Below are 24,773 nucleotides of genomic sequence, written 5' to 3'. Positions count from 1 at the left end.
GCGACGAAGGGAAGCCCATCCAGGCGGGCCGGGGCTTGTAGGCGACGTCACCGCCATAAATCAATACAATGTTCACGCTACATCCCAAGCGCGAAATCAACCCCTCCAGTCAGTCGTCAGGTAAGACATTTTTTTAATTATCCACAGGGAAAGCATTACGTGTTTCGACCTCCAAGTGGGTCTTAATCATATGCAAATGTGAGGGTCAGTGACATTGGGTTTTAAATACACTGGGATCATCAACAGTGAAGAGGGACTACGGGTGCACCACATATCATTTTCATTCAAAACTGTTTTTTTCAAGTATCAGGAGCCAGGAAACGTTTTCACTTTGGTAATACACTTACAATAACATGGCTGATGCCCACTATCTCATAGTGTTCGAGTTTACACTGTCCTGGTTATGAATCCTGTCTTTTAAAGGACTACCATGTCCATAATGCACTGCAACTCTCGTATGATGCACCGTAATGTCCTTCGTTCTTTAAAATTCTTGTATGCCTTAATAAGCCTCAATGAAAACAGACTGACATAAGCTGGCTGTAAAAGGAACAGTTCCATGTCGTGCCAAATGACAGTTCCTCTCATTTTACCTTTAAGGCACTGTCCCTCGTATGCTCATTGTTCCAATCTCCAATGTAGCAGCCTGTGGATTATTTTCAGTCCGTCTGGCTGTGCATGGGTTATACAACTCACGCAAACCCTGGCTGCCAAGCATTCATCTGCCCAGCAATCATCGAGAAATCTCCAGCCAACAGGCCTTCTGTCAAAACAGTGGCGGAGCCTCCCGTATTTGGAGTGGCCCTGGCCCGCCTGGATGGGCTTCCCTTCGTCGCTTTTGCATTTGGATTTCAGTGTAAAGGAGGCCCGCCGGCTGCTTAATTTTGGAAAGAATGCTTCCACCATGACGGTGCCACTTCAAATACGGGAGGCTCCGCCACTGTTTTGACAGAAGGCCTGTTGGCTGGAGATTTCTCGATGATTGCTGGGCAGCCAGGGTTTGCGTGAGTAAAATGTTGATGATCCCAGTGTATTTAAAACCCAATGTCACTGACTCTCGCATTTGCATATGATTAAGACCCACTTGGAGGTCAAAACGCGTAACGCTTTGCCTGTGGAAAATTAAAAAATGTCTTACCTGACGTGTGACAGGAGGGCTTGATTTCACGCTTGGGATGTAGTGTGAACATTGTATTGATAAATATATATTTATATACTTTATATACACACACATATATAACATATGTACTTAAAGATATATATACATATACAAATACATATATATATTTCTAAAAACGCATATATGCATATATTTCTTTATATACATATAGATATATAAATATATATCAATCCCAATTTCTACCTGTTTACCCACCCCTTGGAAACAGGTGCAGACGCTCAAGAGTTTTTGTAGCAATCCTTCGTTTACAAAATGAACATTTATCCGCCGTGATGCATTTCTGCTGCTGCAGTGCGCCATGGTCACGCCCCACCCATGCACAGTGATGTCATTCCAGATCTCATTAGGGACGTTATCAATGCAGATATTAAACATATCGTGAGTGACGTAATACATGAGGGAATAAGCAATAAATGGCAACGGCACAAATTATGTCACGTTATTTCAGTAGTTTAAGGGCCTGATTTAAATCTTTGTAGACGGGTTACTCCGTTACAACGGTGACAGTTATCCCGTCCATCGAAATATAAATACCATTATATCCTATGGGATTTATATTTCAGAGGACGGGATATCCTTTACCATTGTGACAGAGCACCCCATCCACCAAGATCTAAATCAGGCCCTAAGCTATTTGAGATAACTATAACTGGTGAATTTCAGTAACTTTAAAACGTTACCATGTCACTGACATGTTCACCTAACTATAACAACACTTAAACCGTTGTTTTTTTCAGTGAGTATCTGAGTGTTTTTTTAATGCAAAGTAACAATATTTAAGGTGCCAGAACATCAAAATATAAAAAAGCAGGTCTATTGGCTTTATCAAGGGGTCACCACATCAATGTATATAACCTGACCTATTTGCTTTGTCAATAAATCAACACTATAATTTATCAATAATTATAATCTAATGTATTTCCATGTATATGCAGGGCAATGCTTAATAATAATTACTGTCCGATAACAAAACCATTTTCTTCAAAACAGTCATAAACATGTTGAGTGTGTCTTTAACATTCTTCAATCTAGAGAGGGCAGCCATATGGATAGCCACAAGGGGTTCCCATATTCCAGCTGAACAGCATACAGCTCAGAGTGCTTTAAAAATATGGTAAGCCTTCCTGGGGTCATAAATTCAATGACCCGGGAAACTTACTGCAATGTTTAGTTTTTTTAATGCTCCTAGGGAGGGCTGCTGTGCTACCTGCAGATACCACAACATTAAAGAAATAAACATTTGGTGCCCTCCCCCGGCCCTTTCTAGGGACACCACAAGCATCCATTAAAAAAATGATGAGGCATTCTCCAGCTGAAGCAGTGATTGTGAAATGAGCAGCTACTCTGCTTATTTAACAGTCCTGCTTTATATTATTTTTATATGCAGCAGGAGGGTGTGGTCCATTTAATGGCCCTAGCTGCCCCATCCCTCCATGGCCATTGTTCAATGCATTTTTTAGGAGCATGGGGTTCCCCTCCCCAAGCTATTTGAGGCCCATAGGACATCATCTACTAGGGCCAATATCTTGATAATGGGGAGAGGGCATGTGATCCCCCTCCTGAGCAAGTTGAAGGCTCCAGGAACCCCATCCTCACAGGGCTTATATATTTTTTATTAGGAAGGGGACATGTGGCCCCCTTCACAAGCCTAGGGTCCCCTTTCCATGGGCAATTATCTTTTTAGGTCTCGCTAGAGCCAGTGCACGCTCTGCTCTGCGAGACATTTAGTAGGGGCTTTAAAAAGTGCTACCATAAGCTGCTTTGGCTGGCCTAGCGCTTGCGTTCATGTGCGCGTGCACGCGCGCAGCTGCCATGTGGGTAATTAACTTTCGCGCATGTCTTGACCCCCACTGTGCTCCTCACTTCTTTTGGCTTCACTCTGCCATCTGGCTTTCCTCGCGGCACCCCTCCGCCCCTCCCCCACCACAGAGCACATCTCGCAGCCGCGCTTCTTCACTTCGCCTCAGTTCCAGCCTGCGGTCGGGTGCGCTTCACTTCCTCATACTAAAAGTAAAGTCCTTGTTTGCTTTCTCTGACCCCAATCTGTCGTCACTTAATTTCTGTGAGCCTCCTCTGTTCCTCTTTACTTTCGTTAACTCCCTCTAACCCTCCTTGTTTCACTTGTCCCTGCTTGTTATTATAGTCCCCAGAACTTTTTTGCTGTGTACGGAAATTATTTTATAAATATATTTAGGAATTAGTATGTTTAGTTTTATTGTTTATCATATTCAGTTGCAATATTTATTATTTTATTTATTAGCATATCGCGGGAACAGCCATGGTTTAAAAACTAGGTGTGCTTCAAAAACGCAATGTATTATTGTATGTTGTTTGTGCGGGAGAGCCCCCCCTCCTTGTTTAGTTTAAGAGAATCTAGCAGACCGTTGCTCCCGCACACCCTCAGATCCCTGGCTGGATAGCAAGCCCTGATAGCGCTCCCATATTCCATTAACGCAGCAGCGCCGATAAGAGCTCAGAGTTATTAGGACAGGGGGCTGGGGTGCTTGTCTCGCAGCCCTGGCTCCTATTCATTGCATTAAACAGAGCGTCTAACTGAGGCAATAGGCTTGAAAAATGCATTGCTCAATGTTTCTCCCCCATGTCTCCCACAGCAGTACAATGATATGCCTCCCGTGAGATATTGCTTTTTTATTTATTATTTTTCATATTACACCCGGGTCCACATCCAGGGGTGGTATGGACCTCGTCAACGATAATGAGCACTTTTGAGGTGCTTGCCGCTTTTGTGCGCTGTTAAATGACAGTGTTATGAGGCCAACACTTCAGAAAGATGAGGGTCCTTCAACTCATCGAGATGGGAAACACCTATGCCAATGATTGGGAGCCCTGGACAAGAGAATGCAGTGCGAATCTCGCCAGTGCTCACACACAGGGTACATGTGTGAGAGCAGGGCGGCGCGCTTATTAACAGGATGTTCTAGTGCCATCTCCCTGCGGGCTCTGATCACCTGCACCCTGAACTTGGTGAAGTGAAGTAAATCTTAGCACAGATTATTGGCTGGCTCTGAAAATGCCTTATCTAGCTCTATATACTAGATTCCAAGCATTGACAAAGCCTATAGGTCTCAACTATGCGAGATCTGTTGGCTTTATCAATGTTTTAGCCACGTTATATAGCAGCCCACATGCTGTGCAGCATGGCTGAAAGCTTACAAAAAAAGCATTGGCATAGCCAATAGGTCTTGCCTTTGGGACCTTATAAGTGTTTACTTATCCAACACAATATCCTTGGTGCAATAACATTAACTGTTGCATGGCTAAGCACTTATAAGGTCCTAAAGGCGAGACATATTGGCTGTGTCAATGCTTGTTTTAATGGGGAGGGGGCATGTGGCCCCACTCCCAAGCCTTTTGAAGGCCCTATGGAACCCATCACCAGCGGCTGATGTAATTTTGATTTAGGGAGGGGGGGGTGTGGGGCCATCCTCCTCTAGCCATATAATCCCTCGGGACCCAGTGGCAGCAGTGTCCTGGGGAGCCTTGACATTGAGTTGGTCCCTGTCCAGGAGAGCTGGAGCAGAAAACAAAATACCAACTCCAACTAATTCCCGCACTCTTCTGGCAGGGAATATATTTTTGCTCCCACCCGGCAGGAGCACAAAGAAAAGCTGCTCCTGCCAGATGGGAGTAAAGCAATGCAAATGGATTCCACCACAACCAGCATGGGTAAAGCAGCAGAGCTGGCAAGGCCACTGGAGCCCTAGGCCTCCCCTTACAGCCCCAAGACCCTTCAATTGCTGTTGATGTCCAAAATGGGACAAGGAAACCCATGGCAACCTTTCATTAAATTAAGCCCCCAAGGTATAGAGTCTGCACACTTGCCTCCCCTAAAATAATAATGTGCCCCCTGACGCCCATGGGAGAATTCCAATTGAAAAGGGCAAGCCCACCTTTTTTTCAGTTTTGCAGTGAATCCACGGTCATGTAAAATAAAATTATTGGGACGTTCACCCCCCCAACCCCCCCCCCCCCGGTCAAACGTTATGTTTTTTTAAGCTTTCTGCAGGACAGAGGACTGAGTCCCATAGGCCTAAAATGGGTGCTGCAACATCTTTTGTTTATGTTGTAGCAGCCAATCAGATCTTATCTTATGATCTGTTGGGTCTGAGGATCCTCCGAGGTGGGAAGTATACATACATTTTGAACCAAAATTCCCAAAATACTACTAAATAGATTTACAGAAAATCACAAAAAGCACGCTTTCTGTATCAAGATCTAGCTTTCTGTCAAATTTTGTGTAATTCCGTTTAGCCATTTTTAAAGCATTGCTATTGAATTTTCCCATGGAAAACTGAATGGGGAAAATGCATTTGCAGACTCTATACCTTGGGGGCTTTTGGATCCCTCCTTTTTTCCTTGGCCAACAGGATGGATCACCCCAAATCTTTCCAGGAAGCAGCTGAGGTGTATGAGAATTCTTTTTCTGAAAATATTTCTGAAGATTCATAACATGGTGCAAAACATATAATCAAACTAAAACATCAATTTCCAGACTACACTGTTAGGGTGTGCCTCAGGGTCCAACAACTTATCAATGGGTCCTTAACTTTCACCTCTATGATGGCGCAATTCCTAACCAAGACCCCCCTTAAAACCTGAAATCAGTGGATTCCTTACATTCCAAAGCCTCTGTAGCCCAAGTCAGAGTCCTTGGTGGTCAGACGAGTTCTACGTGCTCTCTTTTAAGGGACACCAAGGAAGACCTAAAATATGAACCACACCTTACATAAGAGACGTTTTGTACTTGTTACTGGAGGTGATTTGCCATGATGCATGCAGAACAGTGGGAACGTACACCAGGGCAACAGAGATTCCCTCATTTGCTTGGTGTCTACCCCTAGGAAAATCGACACCCCACAGTGTGCATGTCGGTATTAAAGAAAATAAGTGTGTGCTTTGGTGCTAAACAAGGCAAACTGACGTACTTTAAATATATATTCAGCATTAACACCACAGTTATAAAAATCAAATAAGGCCCACAGCAATACCAACACTGCAAGAGATCATACAATATTTTACACTACTAATTTGAAAGAAATAGATTGTGATATACTTTATAGTCGGGAGAACACAACAAAAAGTTAAATATCCTTACAGTAATAAAAAATGGGTGTAATTGCATCAGTGTTTATAATCATTACATTTATAACATGTGACTGAAGGAACATTGTCCATTATTTAAAACTTTCTTCTACTCACCACACAACTTGCAAATCCTATTCCGCCCAATTTTGGACTGATGTAATTCCACACACCAATGCTTCCATGTCGGATTCTCTGTCCCACTGAGAGCTCCAGGAAAAAAAGTGGGATTCCTATCACCAGCAGCAAAATTAGATATGGCACAAGATATGCACCTATCAGATCAAGAAAAAGTATATTTAATCTACAGTAGAAGGATAAACATTTTTGGCTAAATGCATGGATACTTATTGTAGTTATCCTATCTGCCTTAGTACTCAAACACGGGAAATTGTGCACTTTTGAGTTTCACCTTTAAGACTTGCATATGACAGTGGCACCAAACATCACACAAGCCCATCATTTGGAATTGAATTTGGACTCAATTAAAAATAAAACAGAATAAAAATTATTATAACTAGCCTTCTGTTCTCTGACCCACATTTCACCTTCCAGTTGGTAAAATCGCCTTGGGATTGCCCTGAACTGAATACTGCCCTTAGCTCTCATCTGACCCCATTCTAAGACATGAGGGAAGCATTCAATACTCCCCCTGCCAGGTCACATTCTGCGCTTCACTCTTCTACTATCATCATTCCACCCGGTACTGCATAGCCCTGGGTCTCACTAACTACATGCTCAGAGAAGGTGGAAAATGAGAGTGAGAAAGGCCTACCCTGTGCAATTTTCTCCTGGGATAATGGGTCTGCATGGTTATTCCCCATTCTGTAGGCACTAACTCTTCATATGTTTGTGTGTTTGTGGTAGGATGGTATCTACTATTGAACTAAATAAAGCAACAGATCAACAACTTAATTGGAATAAAAAATTATTTCAAGTCAATTATTTTCAAAGTTTCATGACCGGCCAATCAATTTATCAAGCTCTTATTAAAGCATTTTCTGAAAACTCACAGGACTGTTAATCAGAAAGATTGCACTATCTTCACACACAGAATGCCATTCTGTGATTTGGAGAGGGCAAAATTTCTCTTTGGGAGGCAAGGTATATAGCTACATTGCAAATCTGATGTTTATTTTTTGGCTCATTGGAGAGGAGAGAAGAAAGAACAAATCAATGCACCGACAATTAATTTATAGTTATCACAGCATCACTTTCAGTCATTTGCCCAGTCTACAAGTACTACATCTGTGTACCAAGGTCTTTCTCTTGATAGCTATTTATGGCATGCGCTGAGGCATGAAGTGGCAGAGAGGAGGAGAAAAAAAAGATAGAAGTCAGGGCCTGTTCGATTGTTTTCAGCTGAAGTGAAATAAATCTTCTTCGAATGGTACCTTAAGGAGTACCGTATGTCAAGGCCAGAGTCTGTTAACTCAGGGGTCACTTCTGAGTCTTATCAATGAGGAGTGTATAAGATTTGGGCAATGCTAGCCATATGTCATTTTCTCCTCTGAAAAGCCAGTATGGCTGGGAGAGTTAAATGCTCATCTTTTGCTTTCGAAAAGCTGCTTGAGTAGTATCGCAGCTGATCACTTGCCAGGTTGATGCCTCTGAAAGAACAGCTTGGCAAGTGTATGGTCAGTCAGTCATATGTGGCCCTGTACCTTCAGAAAACTGACAGACATGGGTCAAAATTGATCACCTACTTTAAGGAACACTGCAAATAATTGATTTTGTTAGCAAAGTTGAAGGTTTGGGTTAGTTGCTTACTTTACATGAATGGCATGTATGATTGGTTTTGCTACCAAGATGCACATAAACAGAATTCTTTCTTTAAAGATGTAGTTTGTGTTTTCCTCAAATCTTGACGTATCTAATAATTTCAGTACGGAGACATCTGTGGGTCATCAAACTGACAACCTTTGCCTTTACGGAGACGCACCCATTGTTTGTTCGGCCGGCTGGCCACAAACATAGCATGGGTATTTATATGGGCAGAAGCATGGGATGATCAAGGCTATCACAGACAGAGTAATTATGTACTATGGAGGGGAGCCAGAAATTAGCCAAAATACAGCTACATAATGTTTTTTTAATTTTTTTTTAAATGGGGAAAAAGTGCTGCAGAAGAAATCGTCCGGTTTCCCCCTGCAAATGGTATCAACAAAGGGTTTATGGTTCTAAAATCATCATCTTCTCAGACTTCAAGGACAAGCAGACTTTTGTCAGAAAACAACATTTCTTACACAGGTTTGGCATTTTACTGGGACATGACCAACTTTTGCCACGTTTGTGCTTTCAACCTCCTTCCAGTTAGCTGTAGAAATGGGTGTGAAAGCAATAATGGACCTCGGAAAGCTATACATTTATGAAAAGTAGACAAAATTCTGAACTGAACAAAGGGTCATTTGTGTAGATCCTTCAAGGTTTTTTTATGGAAAACAAAAAGTTGAAAATGAGTTGAAAAAACAGCCATTTATACCAACCTTTTCAATCATAACTTCTTTTAAGTATGACAGATGTTTGAAAGCAATATACCGTTACATCCGATGGACCCTCCTGGTTGTGGGGGTATATAGGACTTGTAGGTTCACCAAGAACCCGAGGAACCCAGAGCCAATAACTGAGAATGGTCTTGCAGTGGTTTTTCGTTGTGTACCGGGTATAAAGGAATTAATTTGGTCAAAAATAAAGAGTGAAACATAGGTATCAAAGAAATCTATGTATTTCCGAAATAGGAGAAAAATATAGAGTATAGAAACCGTAGCTATTTGCACATCTTCGAAATTGTGTCCTGTGAATTGTAGGACATTTTTCAAAGTGACTTCTTTTTTACACATTGTCTGACATTAGGAAGGCAGAAATGAATAGAAAGTCAATAGGTAATAACAGTTGCTCTACAATTCTGAGTTCCCCTAAGTCTTTCGATAAAAATGGTACCTCACTTGTGTGGGTAGGTCTAGTGCCCGGGACAGGAAACGGCCAAAAACTAAACGTAGACACACCACATTTTTACTGTAAAAACTGACCCTTTTTTCGCAAAGTGCCTAGCTGTGGATTTTGAACCCTAGCTATGCCGGCACCTAGGGAAACCTACCAAACCTACACATTTTGAAAACTAGACACCCGGAGGAATCCAGTAAGGGGTGACTTGTGTTGCTCCCACCAGATTCTGTTACCCAGAATCCCCTGCAAACCTCAGACTTTGTAAAAAAAAAAAACATTTTCCTCACATTCCTATGATGGGAAGTTCTAGAATCTGCGTGGATCTACAAAATTCGACCCACCCCACATTCTCCAAAGTCTTCCAATAAAAATGGCACCTCACTTGTGTGGGTAGGCCTAGTGCCCGCGACAGGAAACGCCCCAAAACGCAACATGGACACACCACAGTTTTACACTGAAAACTGACCCTTTTTGGCAAAGTGCCTAGCTGTAGATTTTTAACCCTAGCTCTGCTGGCACCTAGGGAAACCTGGCAAACCTATACATTTTTCAAAACTAGAAACCGAGGGAAATCCAGGAGGGGGTGACTTGTGTGGCTCTCACAAGGTTCTGTTACCCAGAATCCCCTGAAAACCTCAAACTTTGTCAAAAAAACAAATTTTCCTGACATTTCTGTGATGGAAAGTTCTGAAATCTGCATGGATCCACAAAATTCACCCTCCTCACATTTCCCAAAGTCTTCCGATAAAACTGTTACCTCACTGAAATGGGTGGGCCAACTACCCGCGACAGGCAAGGGTCAAAACCGTATTGAGGAGACATCAAAATTACATATCAGAAAAATACCTGGTTTTGCAAGGGAGCACCTGGGTTTTCGTCCCCGGGCTCGGTGGCCATCTAGGCAAACCTACCAAACCCACACATTTATGAAAGCTAGACACCCGGGGGTGTCCAGGGAGGTATGGCTTGAGTGGATCCCCAAATGTTTTCCTACCCAGAATACCCTGAAAACCTTAAATTTTGTTGAAACAAATCACATTTTCCACATATTTTTGTGTGGGATCACCGTGCCGTCACAAACGGCCTACCACATGGCGTTCCCCTCAGTCTCCCGATTAAAATGATACAGGCCCCTAAGCACTTAGAAAGTGAAACTGAAATGAGCCTATTGGCTCATTTCAGTTTCGGTTTCTGTGCAATGACGTCAGCGCAACGTGCGCGCTGATCGTCATAACACAGAAAGCAGGGGAACAGCCTCGGGAGCTGGGGAAGCTCTTCCACAGCTCTCGAGACTGTTGGGGGGGTAAAGGTAATCCCTCTGGTACCCACATCAGAGGGACTCCCTGTGCGACGTGATTGGACGACTGGGGGCATCCGACGCACATGAGCACTGGTGCTTCGGACGTCCCCCAGCTGTTTGACACACCAAAGGGGTTAACTGTTTTCTTATATAATAAAAGTACGACATTTGAATATATATTGGGTCTCTTGGGTCACATATAAGAACACCTCCAATAGAGTAACGTTTTATGCCAGTGATAATAACATGTATAGTTGCCTAAGAATTTTTTTGCACAGTTGCTTTTTCTGTCCCTGATTACGAACTTTATTCCTCCCCAGGCGAACCCTAATAAATTTTCAGTCGGTCACCAAACTGAGCCAGGGATTCCAAATACTTGGTCCAGTAATTAAATAAACTGCAAACTATGTTCCTGATGTTCTAAGAGATGGGTAGCAAACTACGTGCTGACTTTTTCCAACTTGTCTCTGATTTTGCTAAATCGTCTGTTGCAAGAGTTGCAGCATAAAATCCTGTAGTAATGAGGCCAGGATCCAGGAAGTGGTTTCATGTAGATTTATTGAGGTTGGTTACAGGATCAGAAATACAGCCAGTTATAAGCCAGTATTCAGCCAGTATATAGCCCCACCAGGAGCAGCCAGCCAGGTGCTCAGCCCATCTCCAACTGTGAGTTCCCACTCCCAACATTCCATCTTACATCATAAAGGCAGCATTCCACTGGCACATCATGAACCATAACACCAGGATACTACAAATCCTCCTTTCTTCCACAGAAAAACAGAAAAGAAAACTATAACAGGTGAAGTGAAAAGGAGAAAAGCAGAAACAAGATGGAGAAGCTAGATGCAGCGAAATAGAGAACCAAAAGGAAACCAGAATGGATAGTGAGAGAGACACAAATATAACAAAGTTGGCAAAATAAACTTAAAACCATTACCCATCCTCCTTTCCATACACAAAAAGAAGAATGAAACAGAACAAGAGACGAATAAAGATGAGAGAAATGAAGAATAGAAAAAGAAACCATTAATGAGTGTCCTCTGCATAACCACTGGCCAGGTAGAGATACACCAAGGCAGCTCACATCAGGAGAAAACAAGACGACAGAATAGAAAGAAATACTCATTCTTCCCTGTCGAAAGCATGAAAAATTACAAATAGAGAAAATACAACTGGGCTACAGCGTGCAAACAAAACTAAGACAATTGAAACGCCCAGATTAACGTAACCCATGCACTGTGGCGACTTAAACCACACACCCACCAAGGGTAACAACATTTGCATCTGCATGGGCAACCTCGTGTGGAGGTATATGTGCACTATTGAAAACAAAACAATTGCCAACACTAAACACCTTAAGAAAGGTAACCCGTGCACTACAGTGAAGGCAATAAACAAATGATATGATGTCCACCTACGGACGCACCTTGACTAGAGGTAAAAATGCACAGGATAATGGGGAAAAACCCCACAACACACCTCCAGAGAGGTCAAGAAACTGTGCCTAGAAACACGGGACACATGTCCGTGCGACGCACCTCGACTAGAGGTCAACTGATGTGCACATAAAAGTGGGACAAAACCCCAAAACACACCTCGCGGAGAGGTACATAGATTGTGCATGATTGTGCATTGTGTGGTAAGTTAAAACCTACTGGCACACCAAATGTGCACTGTGTGACCACCGCTCACATGTAACGAAAAAGCAACCTAACTGGTTCTGGAGATTAACTTGTCACACCGTTAAAAGGTCACTGAGCAGTTTTAGAAAACGCCATGTTAACTACAACACATCCTGTGTAAAAAAAAAATACGACTTTGTATGAAGTGAATAACTGTAAACTGCAGACTAGACCTTCAAAATTGCCTAGAAAAACTGAATGGTAACTGAATTGGCCATGGAGCCTCAAACTCATAATGTGAAAAAATGTCACTAGATGGCAGTGTAACACAGAACAGTGAAAAAAAAATATATGAATACAAGATATCACAATTCTTGACAATACAACGCTGCACTCGAGTAAAGAATGCCATCTCAATAAAACGAGTCACTGCCTATCTTAAATGCACATGAGCAACCTTGAGAAATTATCTCATCCAAACGAGTATTTGTGAATAAGAGCATAGATTACAAATGCTGCAGAGCGTCTATAACGTGACAACGGAAAAGAAAAGTACCTATGAGTCCAAAGTAAAAGCGAGCTCAATCCCACGACGGCGTTCCTGACAGGCTAAAGTTTAGATTAACTTTATTTAAAACGTGGTTGGCATAAAGCGGGAATAGAGCACCGGCAAATGTATTAAAATGTGCAGAAAATCGCCAGACATAAAATGGCGGCATGCCTATCACGTTGCGCCGGGTGGCTTCCGGCATGCAGGTGTTCCCCAACATCTCCCCAGGAAGACAACACGTCACAAAGGCTCCGTGGAAGGCAGCATTAATTAGGTAAGTGCGCACACTGAAAAAATGCTCGCGCTAGCAATTTGAAATAGGACGAGGCTGTTAAACTGTTGATGTCTCTGAAGCGACCAACAATTTTTTGTTGAAAAATGCCCCACACGCAATGTTACATATGCCATGAATGTCTCACCTATCCTTGCCCCAACTGAGACCCGTCTTGTGACCTGACCTCATTCTTCCTTCCACCGCCACAGATGAGTTGAAGAAATCGGTGTAGTTTTGTCTGGGCAGTGTTATTGTAGTGAAGATTAGATGTGACAAAGTTGACAGGCATATAGTTAAAGTTGTACACTCTGCGCAGCGACATCAAGGTGTGTTGAACTAGTGGCAAAAGAAAACTTGTCCCAAACGATATTGCAATTGTAAGGTGCGTGTATGACACCGAAATACCTCACTGGAGATACCAAATGCTGGCAGACGCTATAAAGAACACAGGAACAGTTCTTGAGTCTTTTTTAAAAATGCCATAGACTGTTACCAAACCACAAAACATGACGCTGGGTCATAAAAAAATAACACAGATGCAGCGCCCTATGCTTGTTGCGCAAAATCTTTTTTTTTTTTTTGTTTGTAGTCTCTTGAAAGCACAGATCATAAAAAAAAACGTTATAGAAAGTCAGGCTTACCCTCTCCTGAGGGCACAGCATAGGCTTACTCTCTCTTGAGGGCACAGCACAGCACAGGCTTACCCTGTCTTGAGGGCACAGCACAAAATGTTATAGAAAGTCAGGCTTACCCTCTCCTGAGGGCACAGCATAGGCTTACTCTCTCTTGAGGGCACAGCACAGCACAGGACGTAGTAAAGTGTCAAGCTTACCCTCTCCTGAGGGTACAGCACAGGCTTACCCTGTCTTGAGGGCACAGCACTAAACACAGGCGTTGGGCTTACTCTCTCTTGAGGGCACAGCAGAGGGCACAGCACTTGACCAAGGCGTTGGGCTTACCCTCTCCTGAGGGCACAGCAGAGGCTTACCCTCTCTTGACAGCAAACAGAGACTTGAGCTGCAGTTAAAACAGGAACCCGCACCGAAGCGTAGAGGGCGACCGTTGTAGAGGTCACTGGTGGGGCTATGGTGTGCCAGTTAGTTGAATAATCGCAGCTGTAGTTACTTGAGTTGCTTTAGCTTGAGAGTAGGTACTCCAGACTTGAAGTTGAAGGTCTCAGAGGTAGCAAACGCAGGTTCTTTAGTTCAAATCGTCGCCATTAAAATTGTAGTAATGAGGCCAGGATCCAGGAAGTGGTTTCATGTAGATTTATTGAGGTTGGTTACAGGATCAGAAATACAGCCAGTTATAAGCCAGTATTCAGCCAGTATATAGCCCCACCAGGAGCAGCCAGCCAGGCGCTCAGCCCATCTCCAACTGTGAGTTCCCACTCCCAACATTCCATCTTACATCATTAAGGCAGCATTCCACTGGCACATCATGAACCATAACACCAGGATACTACAAATCCCAAATGAATATTAATTATGAAGGTCCCCATTTCTGACCCCCCTAAGACTAGCTACAAACATAAAGTTGGTGACCTGCTAGGAAGAGCACACCACCATCACTGGGATTGCATCACCAAAAGGAACCTTTGTAAAGCAGCCCTTGTTTCTTAAAGGAACAGGAGCTGCTTAAAAAATTGTTTGTGAATACATAGGGAGGAGGAGGCAGTGGTCGCCTGATTTACTGCCTGCTACACCCCAAGATCGCCTGACAGGATTTCCAATCAGTAACCACCTCCTTTAAGTTGTAATTAGCTAATCAATGGTTTGCATTCCCAATTGCCATAGCAAATTACGAATACATGCCCAGTGGCGACTAGCACAGATCTGGGGTGGTGAGGCGAGGGGGTAAGGAGGTGTAAAAAAAGAAATTCACGTACCTCCTCGCCGCTCGTCTCCCACGTCGTGTCTTCTCCGTCGGCCGACCAGGCAGCAGCCAGGCTCCCCTGAGCCAATCACAACGCTGCAATGCAACGTTGTGATTGGCTCCCCTAAGCCAATCGCAACGCTGCAATGCATTGTTGTGATTGGTCTGGGCGCCATAAATAGACGGAGACAGGGGGCCTGGGCATGTTCTCCACCCAGACTGTAATGCAGCCTGGGTGGAGAACAAGCTAAGTGAGCATGACTGTTTAGTCGGCCCGAGACGGCCGGCCAAAGCATCATGCGCACTTCAGTGTGCTCACCACTCCTTCCCTGCCCTGCTCTGTGAGCAGAGCAGCCCTGCCTCGCCCCCAGGCTGCCACAGCAGGAAGGAACAAATGAAATGATAATAACATCAAGTTATAATCATTTTATTTTTCCTTTCCTTCACTTCTGCAAGTGAGGCGACCCTCTGCCACCATTGCGGAGGAGCCGCCACTGTACATACAATTACCACTCGCAGTTAGGTAGAGGCACCCCTTTCTCCCTCACTTCCGAATTACAATTTGTGTTTGCAAATTCTGTGAGTTTGCAAATATTTTGGATTGTAAAAGATTCATCCACTGACCCCTATGATTTACGTTAAAGGTGACTCAACATTGACTTTTATAAGGATTGTGACCCTCTATAATATACCTATAATCCGTTATGTTCATTTTAATAGGACAGTCTCTAATGTTCCTCATATCCTAACAGGTGTTCCTTTTATGATGGTGTACGGTCCAGCTTTTTTAGCAGTCATTTCCTAAATCCGTACACCAGGCATTTTGGGCTCATGGTGAAAACAGGCTCTGCATTTTTCTTTAGCTTAATCCCTTTGTATGCGAATCAGTGTGTTGAGCCTGGTTTCAACAATACACAGAGCATACAGATGTCTCCGTGGTATACAATATAAAGCACCTCCAGGACCTTCTGACACACGTCCATTTCTCTGAGGAGGAATAAATCATGGTTCTGGTGCCCTACAGAGATTCCGTCACCTCTAAAAAACAACACTCTACAGCTATTCTACAAAGTCTCCGTCGCTATGTTGAAAAGAAGACAGGAAATTCGACAAATGACTGAAAAAGTAAATAAACCCCAAATCAGTGGCATCAGTTCTGACTTATTTTTGTGTGGAACACCGCTAAGCTCTTTGTGAGGCCAATAAACAAAACCAGGGCAATCTTAGGCGTTGCAAACGATGACTGAAATCAGGTACTGGGGAAGACAGCCCAGCAGAGACATCCCAGCTAGATTTAGAGAACTGTAAGGCATGCTCAGCAGATGACCGTACCCTCCACTGCAGAAATGGAAAGAGCCACAGTTGGCGCACTGTAAAAGGTGCAGTAGCCAAGTGCCCTGTGGAGTGACACTGAAGAGGCAAATCAGGCAAGCTCCTCCTGTACCGGTCTCAAATATTGTCATGGAGAACTGAACCAAACCTGGTGCTCTGGAGAACTCTGAGGGCTGAGGGAGCTCTACAGGGTGGGAAGGAAGATCTTTGGGGAATGTTTTGGAGCTAACGCTGATCTACATTCAGTTTGATGGGGCACCCAAACAGCAACTAGAGGAAATTGGTACTTTTGTTTTTGTTTTCAGTTTTTGTATGTTTGCAAGCATTGCAACGCATTTGGGGAGAGATAGTATTCATTCCAGGGAACACATACATACCAGACACTGCTATACTCATTTAGTCAGGGTGCTTGATATTACACAGCGATTGCAAGCTCACGTTGGACAAGGCCATGCCATTTTCCCAAATCAGATGCTCCCATTTACTCAGCATGTAGTTAGACTGAATGCTAGGAGAGTAATGCCCCAGTTAAACACCTGGCACTAGCAACCTGTTGAAATCATGGAAGATAGGCTCTGCCTCCTTCAGCAGACACATCTCCTCAAGTGGAACTTGGGCAGGTTAAAATACAGGTAGTTCCCTAATCAGACAGCCATAAAAAGGTCGCCGTGGGGATTCTCAGCGCTAAACACTTTCACGGGTCATACCTGCTGAGTCAGGAAGAAAGAAGTTTAACAGTGAGTTTCATGCTAGGCTCCCAAACCATGACAGTCTTATCACTTTACTGCCCAAATGTAAACCAGAAACCCTTAATGAAATGCGACATCTGAAATATATTTAGGAGAGTGGAGGGGAAATGATTATAGGAGGCAATATAAACCTCATCCTTGATGGGGCAAGCGACCACTTGACACAAAGATGCACCTCGACAGAGTTCAGGGTGTGGCTTACCTTGATGGCACTAGTAAGATATATGAAGGGGCTGGCACTCTCGCGGCCCAGGCTACTGCATCTACTTACCGGACCACTGTGTATGTGTCAGGCTCAAACATTTTCTTTTCAGCTAATTACAACCACATATTGGCGAAACAGCAATAGGTGTTATCTGACAATGTTCGCATGGCAACTTGTTTTGTGATGCCTCGACCTAAATACTGCAACCTGTTTTGTGATGCCTCGACCTAAATACTAGTTGCCACACTGATGGCTCAATGAATTCTTCCTTCGTGAGATGTCGCTTAAAACAACCACTGAGTAAGCCATCTGGACTGGCAGAAAGAGAGGGATCCAAAGTGTAGCTTAATGCAATAGCACACACATAAAAGGGGTTCTACGAGGAATCTTTATTTCAGTTTTCTTCGACCTCTACAAGGCAAGAGCAGACAAAAAATCTAGGCGCACTCAAAGCAGCAAGTATGAGAACTCAAGCAGCCAAGCCATGGCGCAACGTACTTGCATTACTCTCTCAGATGCCTGTGATAGATAAGGCTAAAGCACAATTTGCTATTCTGAGGAACAAACAGGGGTATACCTTGAGTTAAAGAAAGTAGATTCTCAGCCTCCAGGTTTACAGCAAAAAGAGTTGATGAGAGGGTAAAGCAGGGGGCTCCAACCTTTACTATAAGAGCTGTTGACGCTAAATGGAAATCTTCCAGAGCAAGTAATATTTTTAGTGTTGTAATAATGACCACATCAGGCAAAATTACATTCATGTCCACCCTGTGCAAGATTACTAGCAGTGGTCACCACAATGCAGGGTTTCCAGAAGTGATCACTTCAGTGCATCAGACAGGGTTGCCAGAAGCAATGTAAAGGGTTTTTGTCTATTTGGTATGCCTTTACATGAATAATGCATAGCCACAATATCTACAATGCACATGGCACCAAGGTAATATTTTATGTAACATGTTTACCCAAAAGCAACATGAATTAACACTTAAATATCAGCTTAAAATATATTTTGGAAATCCACCCATTTGTCGCCAAACATAAGCTTATGAGATCTGAAAATACACAGATCTTTGTCTCAGATGCACACATTTCAATGCTGGTATACATATGTTAATTCAGCTGGCAAAAACATCAGATTTAGTCAACTGGACTGCACACAGGAAAGCTACTATCAGGTAGCTTGAAAGCTACCAGTAGCTTCCCAGCTACTCGTTGGAGAAGCCTGAGGTTGAGGGAATATGGATTGAAGCTGGGAGACTGGTCCCAAAACATGTGGAAACAGCCACAGCCTTTCGTCTTTTATTGACAACTGTATGATGAGGCATCAGTAGAAGGGTTTCAGGTTGAGTCCTACATATATGGGTGTTGGACCTTGCCCTCTCAGCAGGGTCACCCCTAAACATTTTGCCTTTTTCCCTCCACATTTTGCTGATTTCGTTTTTGAGACCTTAGGACTCTGCACACTTTACAGCTGCTAACCAGTGCTAAAGTGCTTGCGCTCTTTCCCTAAAACATGGTAACATTGGCTTATACCCTATTGCATATTTAATTTACTGATAAGTCCCTAGTAAAGTGGCACTACATGTGCCCAGTGCATTTAAATTAAATGCCACTAGTGGGCCTGCAGCACTGGTTGTGCCACCCACATAAGTAGCACTTTAAGCATGTCTCAGTTCTGCCATTGCAGAGCCTGTGTGTGGTCTAAACTATCATTTAGACCTGGCAAAATAAAGCTTTTGCCAGGCCCAAACCTTCCTTTTTAATACATATAATTCACTCGTATGGTATGCCCTGGACAGCCGAGAAGTCAAGGTGCAATGTATTTAAAACGTAGGGCGTTTACTTTTAAGTTTTTCATGTACTGGTAGTGAAAAACTCTAAATTTGTTTTTCACTACTGCAAGGCATTTCTATCCACATAATAACATTGGGGGTCCCTTAATAAATCATATAAGTGTAATTTCCAAATGGGAAACAATTACCAGTTCATGTTTGTTGTCTCTGGAATCCTAATTTAATATCCTAACTCATGGTGAAGCTGGATTTTCAATTACAACTCTGAAAGTGCCACTCTTAGAATGTTGTCATTTTCTTGCCTTAGCTATTTGGTGCCTGCAGCCTATCTTTGAGTCAGGATACTGGGTGTGGGAGACAGTTCGGCCCTGTGTATTCCTCCTAGACAGCCAAAAACAAATAGAGCGTAGGTGTGACAGAATGGGCCATCACTGGCAGGATCGAAGGGAGAAGCTGGGCACAGCCCCACTTACACTTGAATAGGCTGTGCCCTGCCTCCACACAAAGGGCTGCATACCCTCTGCAATTAGTCTGATGCCAGGGTCAGGAAGACAGGGCATCTGTGAGCTTCAAAGGCATGCCTCTTGAAGCTTCTCCCCACTTCAAAGTTACAACTGTGTATTTATTTATTTATTTAAGCTTGTACCGCGCACAGCTACCCACAATGGGTTTCCCGGCGCCAGGGATAGACTGTAGAAGAAAAGAGAATGTCACCTTGACTTAAGGCCTCTGCCGACTATTGGTCACGCTTAGTAAAGAGCAGGGTCTTCAAAGCCTTACGGAAGCGGAGTAAGTTGGTCTCAGATTTTAATGCCAATGGGAGGGAGTTCCAGTATTTAGGACCAAGAGTGGAAAAGGAGCGGCCTCCCATTTTTGCCAGCTTCCATCTTGGTACTGTGAAATTGCCAATGTCCGATGACCTTAATGAGCGCAGGGGTCTATAGGGTTTTACCAGCCCCTGAACATATACTGGGGCGCTACCCTGCTTAGCCTTGAACATATAGCAGAGTGCCTTGAATTTAACGCGTTCTGGGATGCTCAACCAATGGAGGTCACGCAAAGCGGCAGTGGCTGAGGTGCGTCTGGGGACATTCTTTAGCAGGCGCGCGGCCGCATTTTGCACCACCTGCAGCACATGTATAGTAGCTTTATCTGCGCCCAAATAGAGAATGTTGCCATAGTCCAGGCGTGATGTTACAAGTGCCTGGACTACAGTTCTGCGAGAGGAGAGGGGGAGCATCCACAAAATCTTGTGAAGCCATCGCAAGATTGAAAAGCAGATGGCTGAGACCTTAGTAGCCTGTTGTCTCATAGTTAGCCTGTCGCCAGTAATGACGCCCAGGTTGCGAACTGCCGTAGATGGTGTAGGCGCATTTCCCAGTTCGATGGGCCAATGGCGAGGACCCCAAAGATGTTTGTTCTGTCCCAGAATGACCACCTCGGTCTTCTCCCCATTCAGCTTGAGACAATTTCTCCGCATCCAGTCGGCCACAAGAGTGAGGCCCGACTTGAGTGCGGAGATGTTGTTTACGTCTCTCCCTGACAAGGAGAAGACGATCTGGGTGTCATCTGCGTAGGAAAACAGGGTTAGCCCAGCTTGTTCGACTATGGTTGCCAAGGGTTTAACATAAATATTAAATAATAAAGGGCTAAGAATTGAGCCCTGGGGGACGCCACGGGTGGAAGGACAAATGGCGGAGGCAGCTTTAGAAGAAAACACTTGGAAGCTTCGGTCACTAAGGAAAGACGCCAGCCAGGCCAAGGCCTGGCCTGCCACACCTAGAGATTTCAGAGAGTCAATGAGGATGGAATGTGACACGGTGTCGAAAGCTGCGCTCAAATCCAGCAGGATGAGCGCCATGGTGTTTCCCTGATCGACACCGTGCCTAAGACTCTCTGTCACCCCCAGGAGGGCTGTCTCGGTTGAGTGCCTAGGCCGAAAGCCCGACTGAGAAGGATGGAGAAATCCAGTGTTTTCAACCAGTTTGGAGAGCTGAGAATTTATATGTCTCTCCAATATCTTTGAGAAAATTGGCAACAAAGATATAGGGCGAAAGTTAGCAGGATTTGAAGGATTTGCACCCTGTTTTTTTAATAACGGTACAACCATGGCGTGTTTCCAAGGTTGTGGGACATGGGCCTCGCTCAGAGAAGCGTTGAGTAATTTAATGATGGGGGGATGAGTGAGGGGGTCTAATTGTTTTAATATTTTGGCCGGGAGAGCGTCCTGTGGGGAGCCCGATCTCACACTATTTAAACAGGAGAGGAGAGAAATGGCGTCTAAGGGCTGCCAAGTAGTGACTACTGCATCAGTGTCATTGTTTCCCAATTTTTGGACTATGTCAAGGGCAGTGTACATAGTACCTGGAGGTGTAGTGAAATTTTCATAGATAAGATCAACTTTATCTATGAAGTAATCCGCTAAGGACTGACACTGAATGCCATCAAGTGCCGGGGGAGGAGGGATCGAGTTAGCACCAGTCAATTTTTTGACAACAGAGAATAGCACCTTTGGGCAGTTTTGTGCATCAGTCACAGTTTTCCTTGTGTAGTCTGCTTTAGCAGTTTTACAACTGTAGTGGTATTTTTTTAAGGCTTCTTTATATGTGGCTTTACGTGAAGGAGAATAGCCTTGTCTCCATTTACGCTCCAAGGTCTTACAATGTGAGCGGAGGCTTTTAAGTTGTTCCGAATACCATGGAGCAGGAGGGTGGTGTGAAAATGCGGGCTTTGATGTCATTGGAAGCGCTGTATTGACTGCAGTGGTTAGCCAGAGTTCAGTGGCGCAATTGAGAGCGGCAGTTGGTAGTTCAACACATGGAAGTGTTTTGATCAGTAGTTTATTGAGTTCTGGCAAGTTAATCTTCCCCCAATTCCGAACTGGCCGCGTAGTTTCCACCTCAGGTCTTATTACTGTATCAGCCATGTCATAAGAGAAGGGGACAGCTAAGTGGTCGGACCAGGTGATTTGTAGGGCTTCACGAGAACAATCTAGGGACAGGTTAGATAGGATCGGGTCCAGTAAGTGACCGGCACAATGAGTGGGACCTGTGTTTAGAAGTTGAAGGTTAAAAGCTTCCAGAATAGGGAGAAGCTGATTCCTATTAGGGCACTCATGGTCGTCAAAATGTATGTTTAGGTCCCCTAAGATTGTGAAATTAGGCGCTTTAAGCAGTACTGGGGCTAGGAAGTCCGGTAACGATGTTATCCAAGGGCTCGCTGTCCCAGGGGGACGGTATACCAGTAGCCCTGACAGCGTAAATTGGGGGGTAATGGATAATTTAAAAAGGGCTGATTCACAATCTTTTTGAGTGGTGTCTACCAATTTACAAGTGTATACATTTTTGTAAATAATTGCAATTCCTCCGCCCCTACCGGAAACTCTATCCTGACGAAGAATGGCGTAGTTAGAGGGAATGGCATCTGCCACATCCGGGCCCGAGCAGTCTCTGAGCCACGTCTCGGTCAGGAATATAGCATCAGGTTGATTTTGATCTAGAAAATCGTGGATATTGTATCTATGTTGTGGTAAGGATCGGCAATTTATGCTCCAAAATCTTAAGAGGGGGCGAGTGGAAGTTGTCCTAGAGCATACCTGTCTCTTTCGTCTGCCTTGATGTTGGAGGGATCTGCATGTGGTAGGGGTTTTTAGTGAAAAGTTGCAGCGAGGACAGCTGAACTTGTGAGGCGGGAAAGGGTAGGTGGAGCAGTTATTATTGGGAGCACCACGTAGCGCAAATAACTCTTCGGAGGAGTATGTAAGAGTCATGATGGATATAGTGGCTTTACTCACCTATAAAGGGTATGCCAGAGCCCAGAGCCCAGCCTAGCGCGGACGAGCGCAGACGGGCAGGACTCTGGCTGGACTCCGGCGCGACTATGGCGCGCCCGCTGTGCGCGTTCGCTGCGCGAAGCAATGGACGTCTGTTTTTATACTGTCCCTATCCAAAATGGCCGCCGCCGTCTGCTCGAGCGTGGCCCTCCTGAGTCAGCCCTGAATCGGCTGTACACCCAGGGAAGGAGGCAGGTGAGCGAAAGTGCAGCGCTCCCTCCAGAGAGTAAGCTCAGTATTTTAAATCGCCTGAGCGGTAAATAGATCGAGCAGCGCGAAATTCCGTGACTGCTTGCAGGGGGGGGTAGGACACAAAGGATAATCACAGTAACAAGTTAAAATCTGAATCAGAGCGTTTTTAAAAGCTAGCAGCCCGGCTCAAGCCTCAGGCAATAGTGAAGGTAATCTCCTCGCGAAGCAAGTCCTTCTACTGTTTTTATACTGTCCCTATCCAAAATGGCCGCCGCCGTCTGCTCGAGCGTGGCCCTCCTGAGTCAGCCCTGAATCGGCTGTACACCCAGGGAAGGAGGCAGGTGAGCGAAAGTGCAGCGCTCCCTCCAGAGAGTAAGCTCAGTATTTTAAATCGCCTGAGCGGTAAATAGATCGAGCAGCGCGAAATTCCGTGACTGCTTGCAGGGGGGGGTAGGACACAAAGGATAATCACAGTAACAAGTTAAAATCTGAATCAGAGCGTTTTTAAAAGCTAGCAGCCCGGCTCAAGCCTCAGGCAATAGTGAAGGTAATCTCCTCGCGAAGCAAGTCCTTCTACTGTTTTTATACTGTCCCTATCCAAAATGGCCGCCGCCGTCTGCTCGAGCGTGGCCCTCCTGAGTCAGCCCTGAATCGGCTGTACACCCAGGGAAGGAGGCAGGTGAGCGAAAGTGCAGCGCTCCCTCCAGAGAGTAAGCTCAGTATTTTAAATCGCCTGAGCGGTAAATAGATCGAGCAGCGCGAAATTCCGTGACTGCTTGCAGGGGGGGGTAGGACACAAAGGATAATCACAGTAACAAGTTAAAATCTGAATCAGAGCGTTTTTAAAAGCTAGCAGCCCGGCTCAAGCCTCAGGCAATAGTGAAGGTAATCTCCTCGCGAAACAAGTCCTTCTACTGTTTTTATACTGTCCCTATCCAAAATGGCCGCCGCCGTCTGCTCGAGCGTGGCCCTCCTGAGTCAGCCCTGAATCGGCTGTACACCCAGGGAAGGAGGCAGGTGAGCGAAAGTGCAGCGCTCCCTCCAGAGAGTAAGCTCAGTATTTTAAATCGCCTGAGCGGTAAATAGATCGAGCAGCGCGAAATTCCGTGACTGCTTGCAGGGGGGGGTAGGACACAAAGGATAATCACAGTAACAAGTTAAAATCTGAATCAGAGCGTTTTTAAAAGCTAGCAGCCCGGCTCAAGCCTCAGGCAATAGTGAAGGTAATCTCCTCGCGAAGCAAGTCCTTCTACTGTTTTTATACTGTCCCTATCCAAAATGGCCGCCGCCGTCTGCTCGAGCGTGGCCCTCCTGAGTCAGCCCTGAATCGGCTGTACACCCAGGGAAGGAGGCAGGTGAGCGAAAGTGCAGCGCTCCCTCCAGAGAGTAAGCTCAGTATTTTAAATCGCCTGAGCGGTAAATAGATCGAGCAGCGCGAAATTCCGTGACTGCTTGCAGGGGGGGGTAGGACACAAAGGATAATCACAGTAACAAGTTAAAATCTGAATCAGAGCGTTTTTAAAAGCTAGCAGCCCGGCTCAAGCCTCAGGCAATAGTGAAGGTAATCTCCAGATTAATAGGTAATCTCCAGTATAATAGAAGGACCTCAGACACCAGCTCTTCAGTACACTTCTGGACCTGTGGATACTCTGCCAGGAAAAAGGACTGCAATGCTTCTTCAAGGACTGCCACTCAGCTGGTGGCTGCTTTAAAGGAACTGCTGCCCTGCTGTGCTAACCTGCTGCCATCTTGCTTGGGGAAGAAGAACTGGGCCTGCAATTTCATCTTGACTTCAGGGCTCAAGAGTGACTCAAAGGGCTAGT

General features: G+C 44.7%; 1 protein-coding gene across 3 annotated transcripts in view; it reads right to left on the bottom strand.

Annotated features, from left to right (window-relative positions):
* The window catches only part of SLC6A15 (solute carrier family 6 member 15), a 543,862-nt gene that overhangs the window by 163,716 nt on the left and 355,373 nt on the right, over positions 1-24,773 (bottom strand). For all 3 annotated transcript variants that reach the window (XM_085652964.1, XM_085652966.1, XM_085652965.1), the window contains exon 3: positions 6,401-6,558. In XM_085652964.1, the coding sequence (XP_085509090.1) occupies positions 6,401-6,558 (158 nt within the window). The remainder of the gene's footprint in view (positions 1-6,400; positions 6,559-24,773) is intronic.

Source organism: Triturus cristatus, chromosome 4_1 (genome assembly GCF_964204655.1).
Source record: "Triturus cristatus chromosome 4_1, aTriCri1.1, whole genome shotgun sequence".
NCBI lineage: Eukaryota > Metazoa > Chordata > Amphibia > Caudata > Salamandridae > Triturus > Triturus cristatus.
Note: the sequence above shows the minus strand (reverse complement) of the source record. Positions and strands in the feature narration are given on the sequence as shown.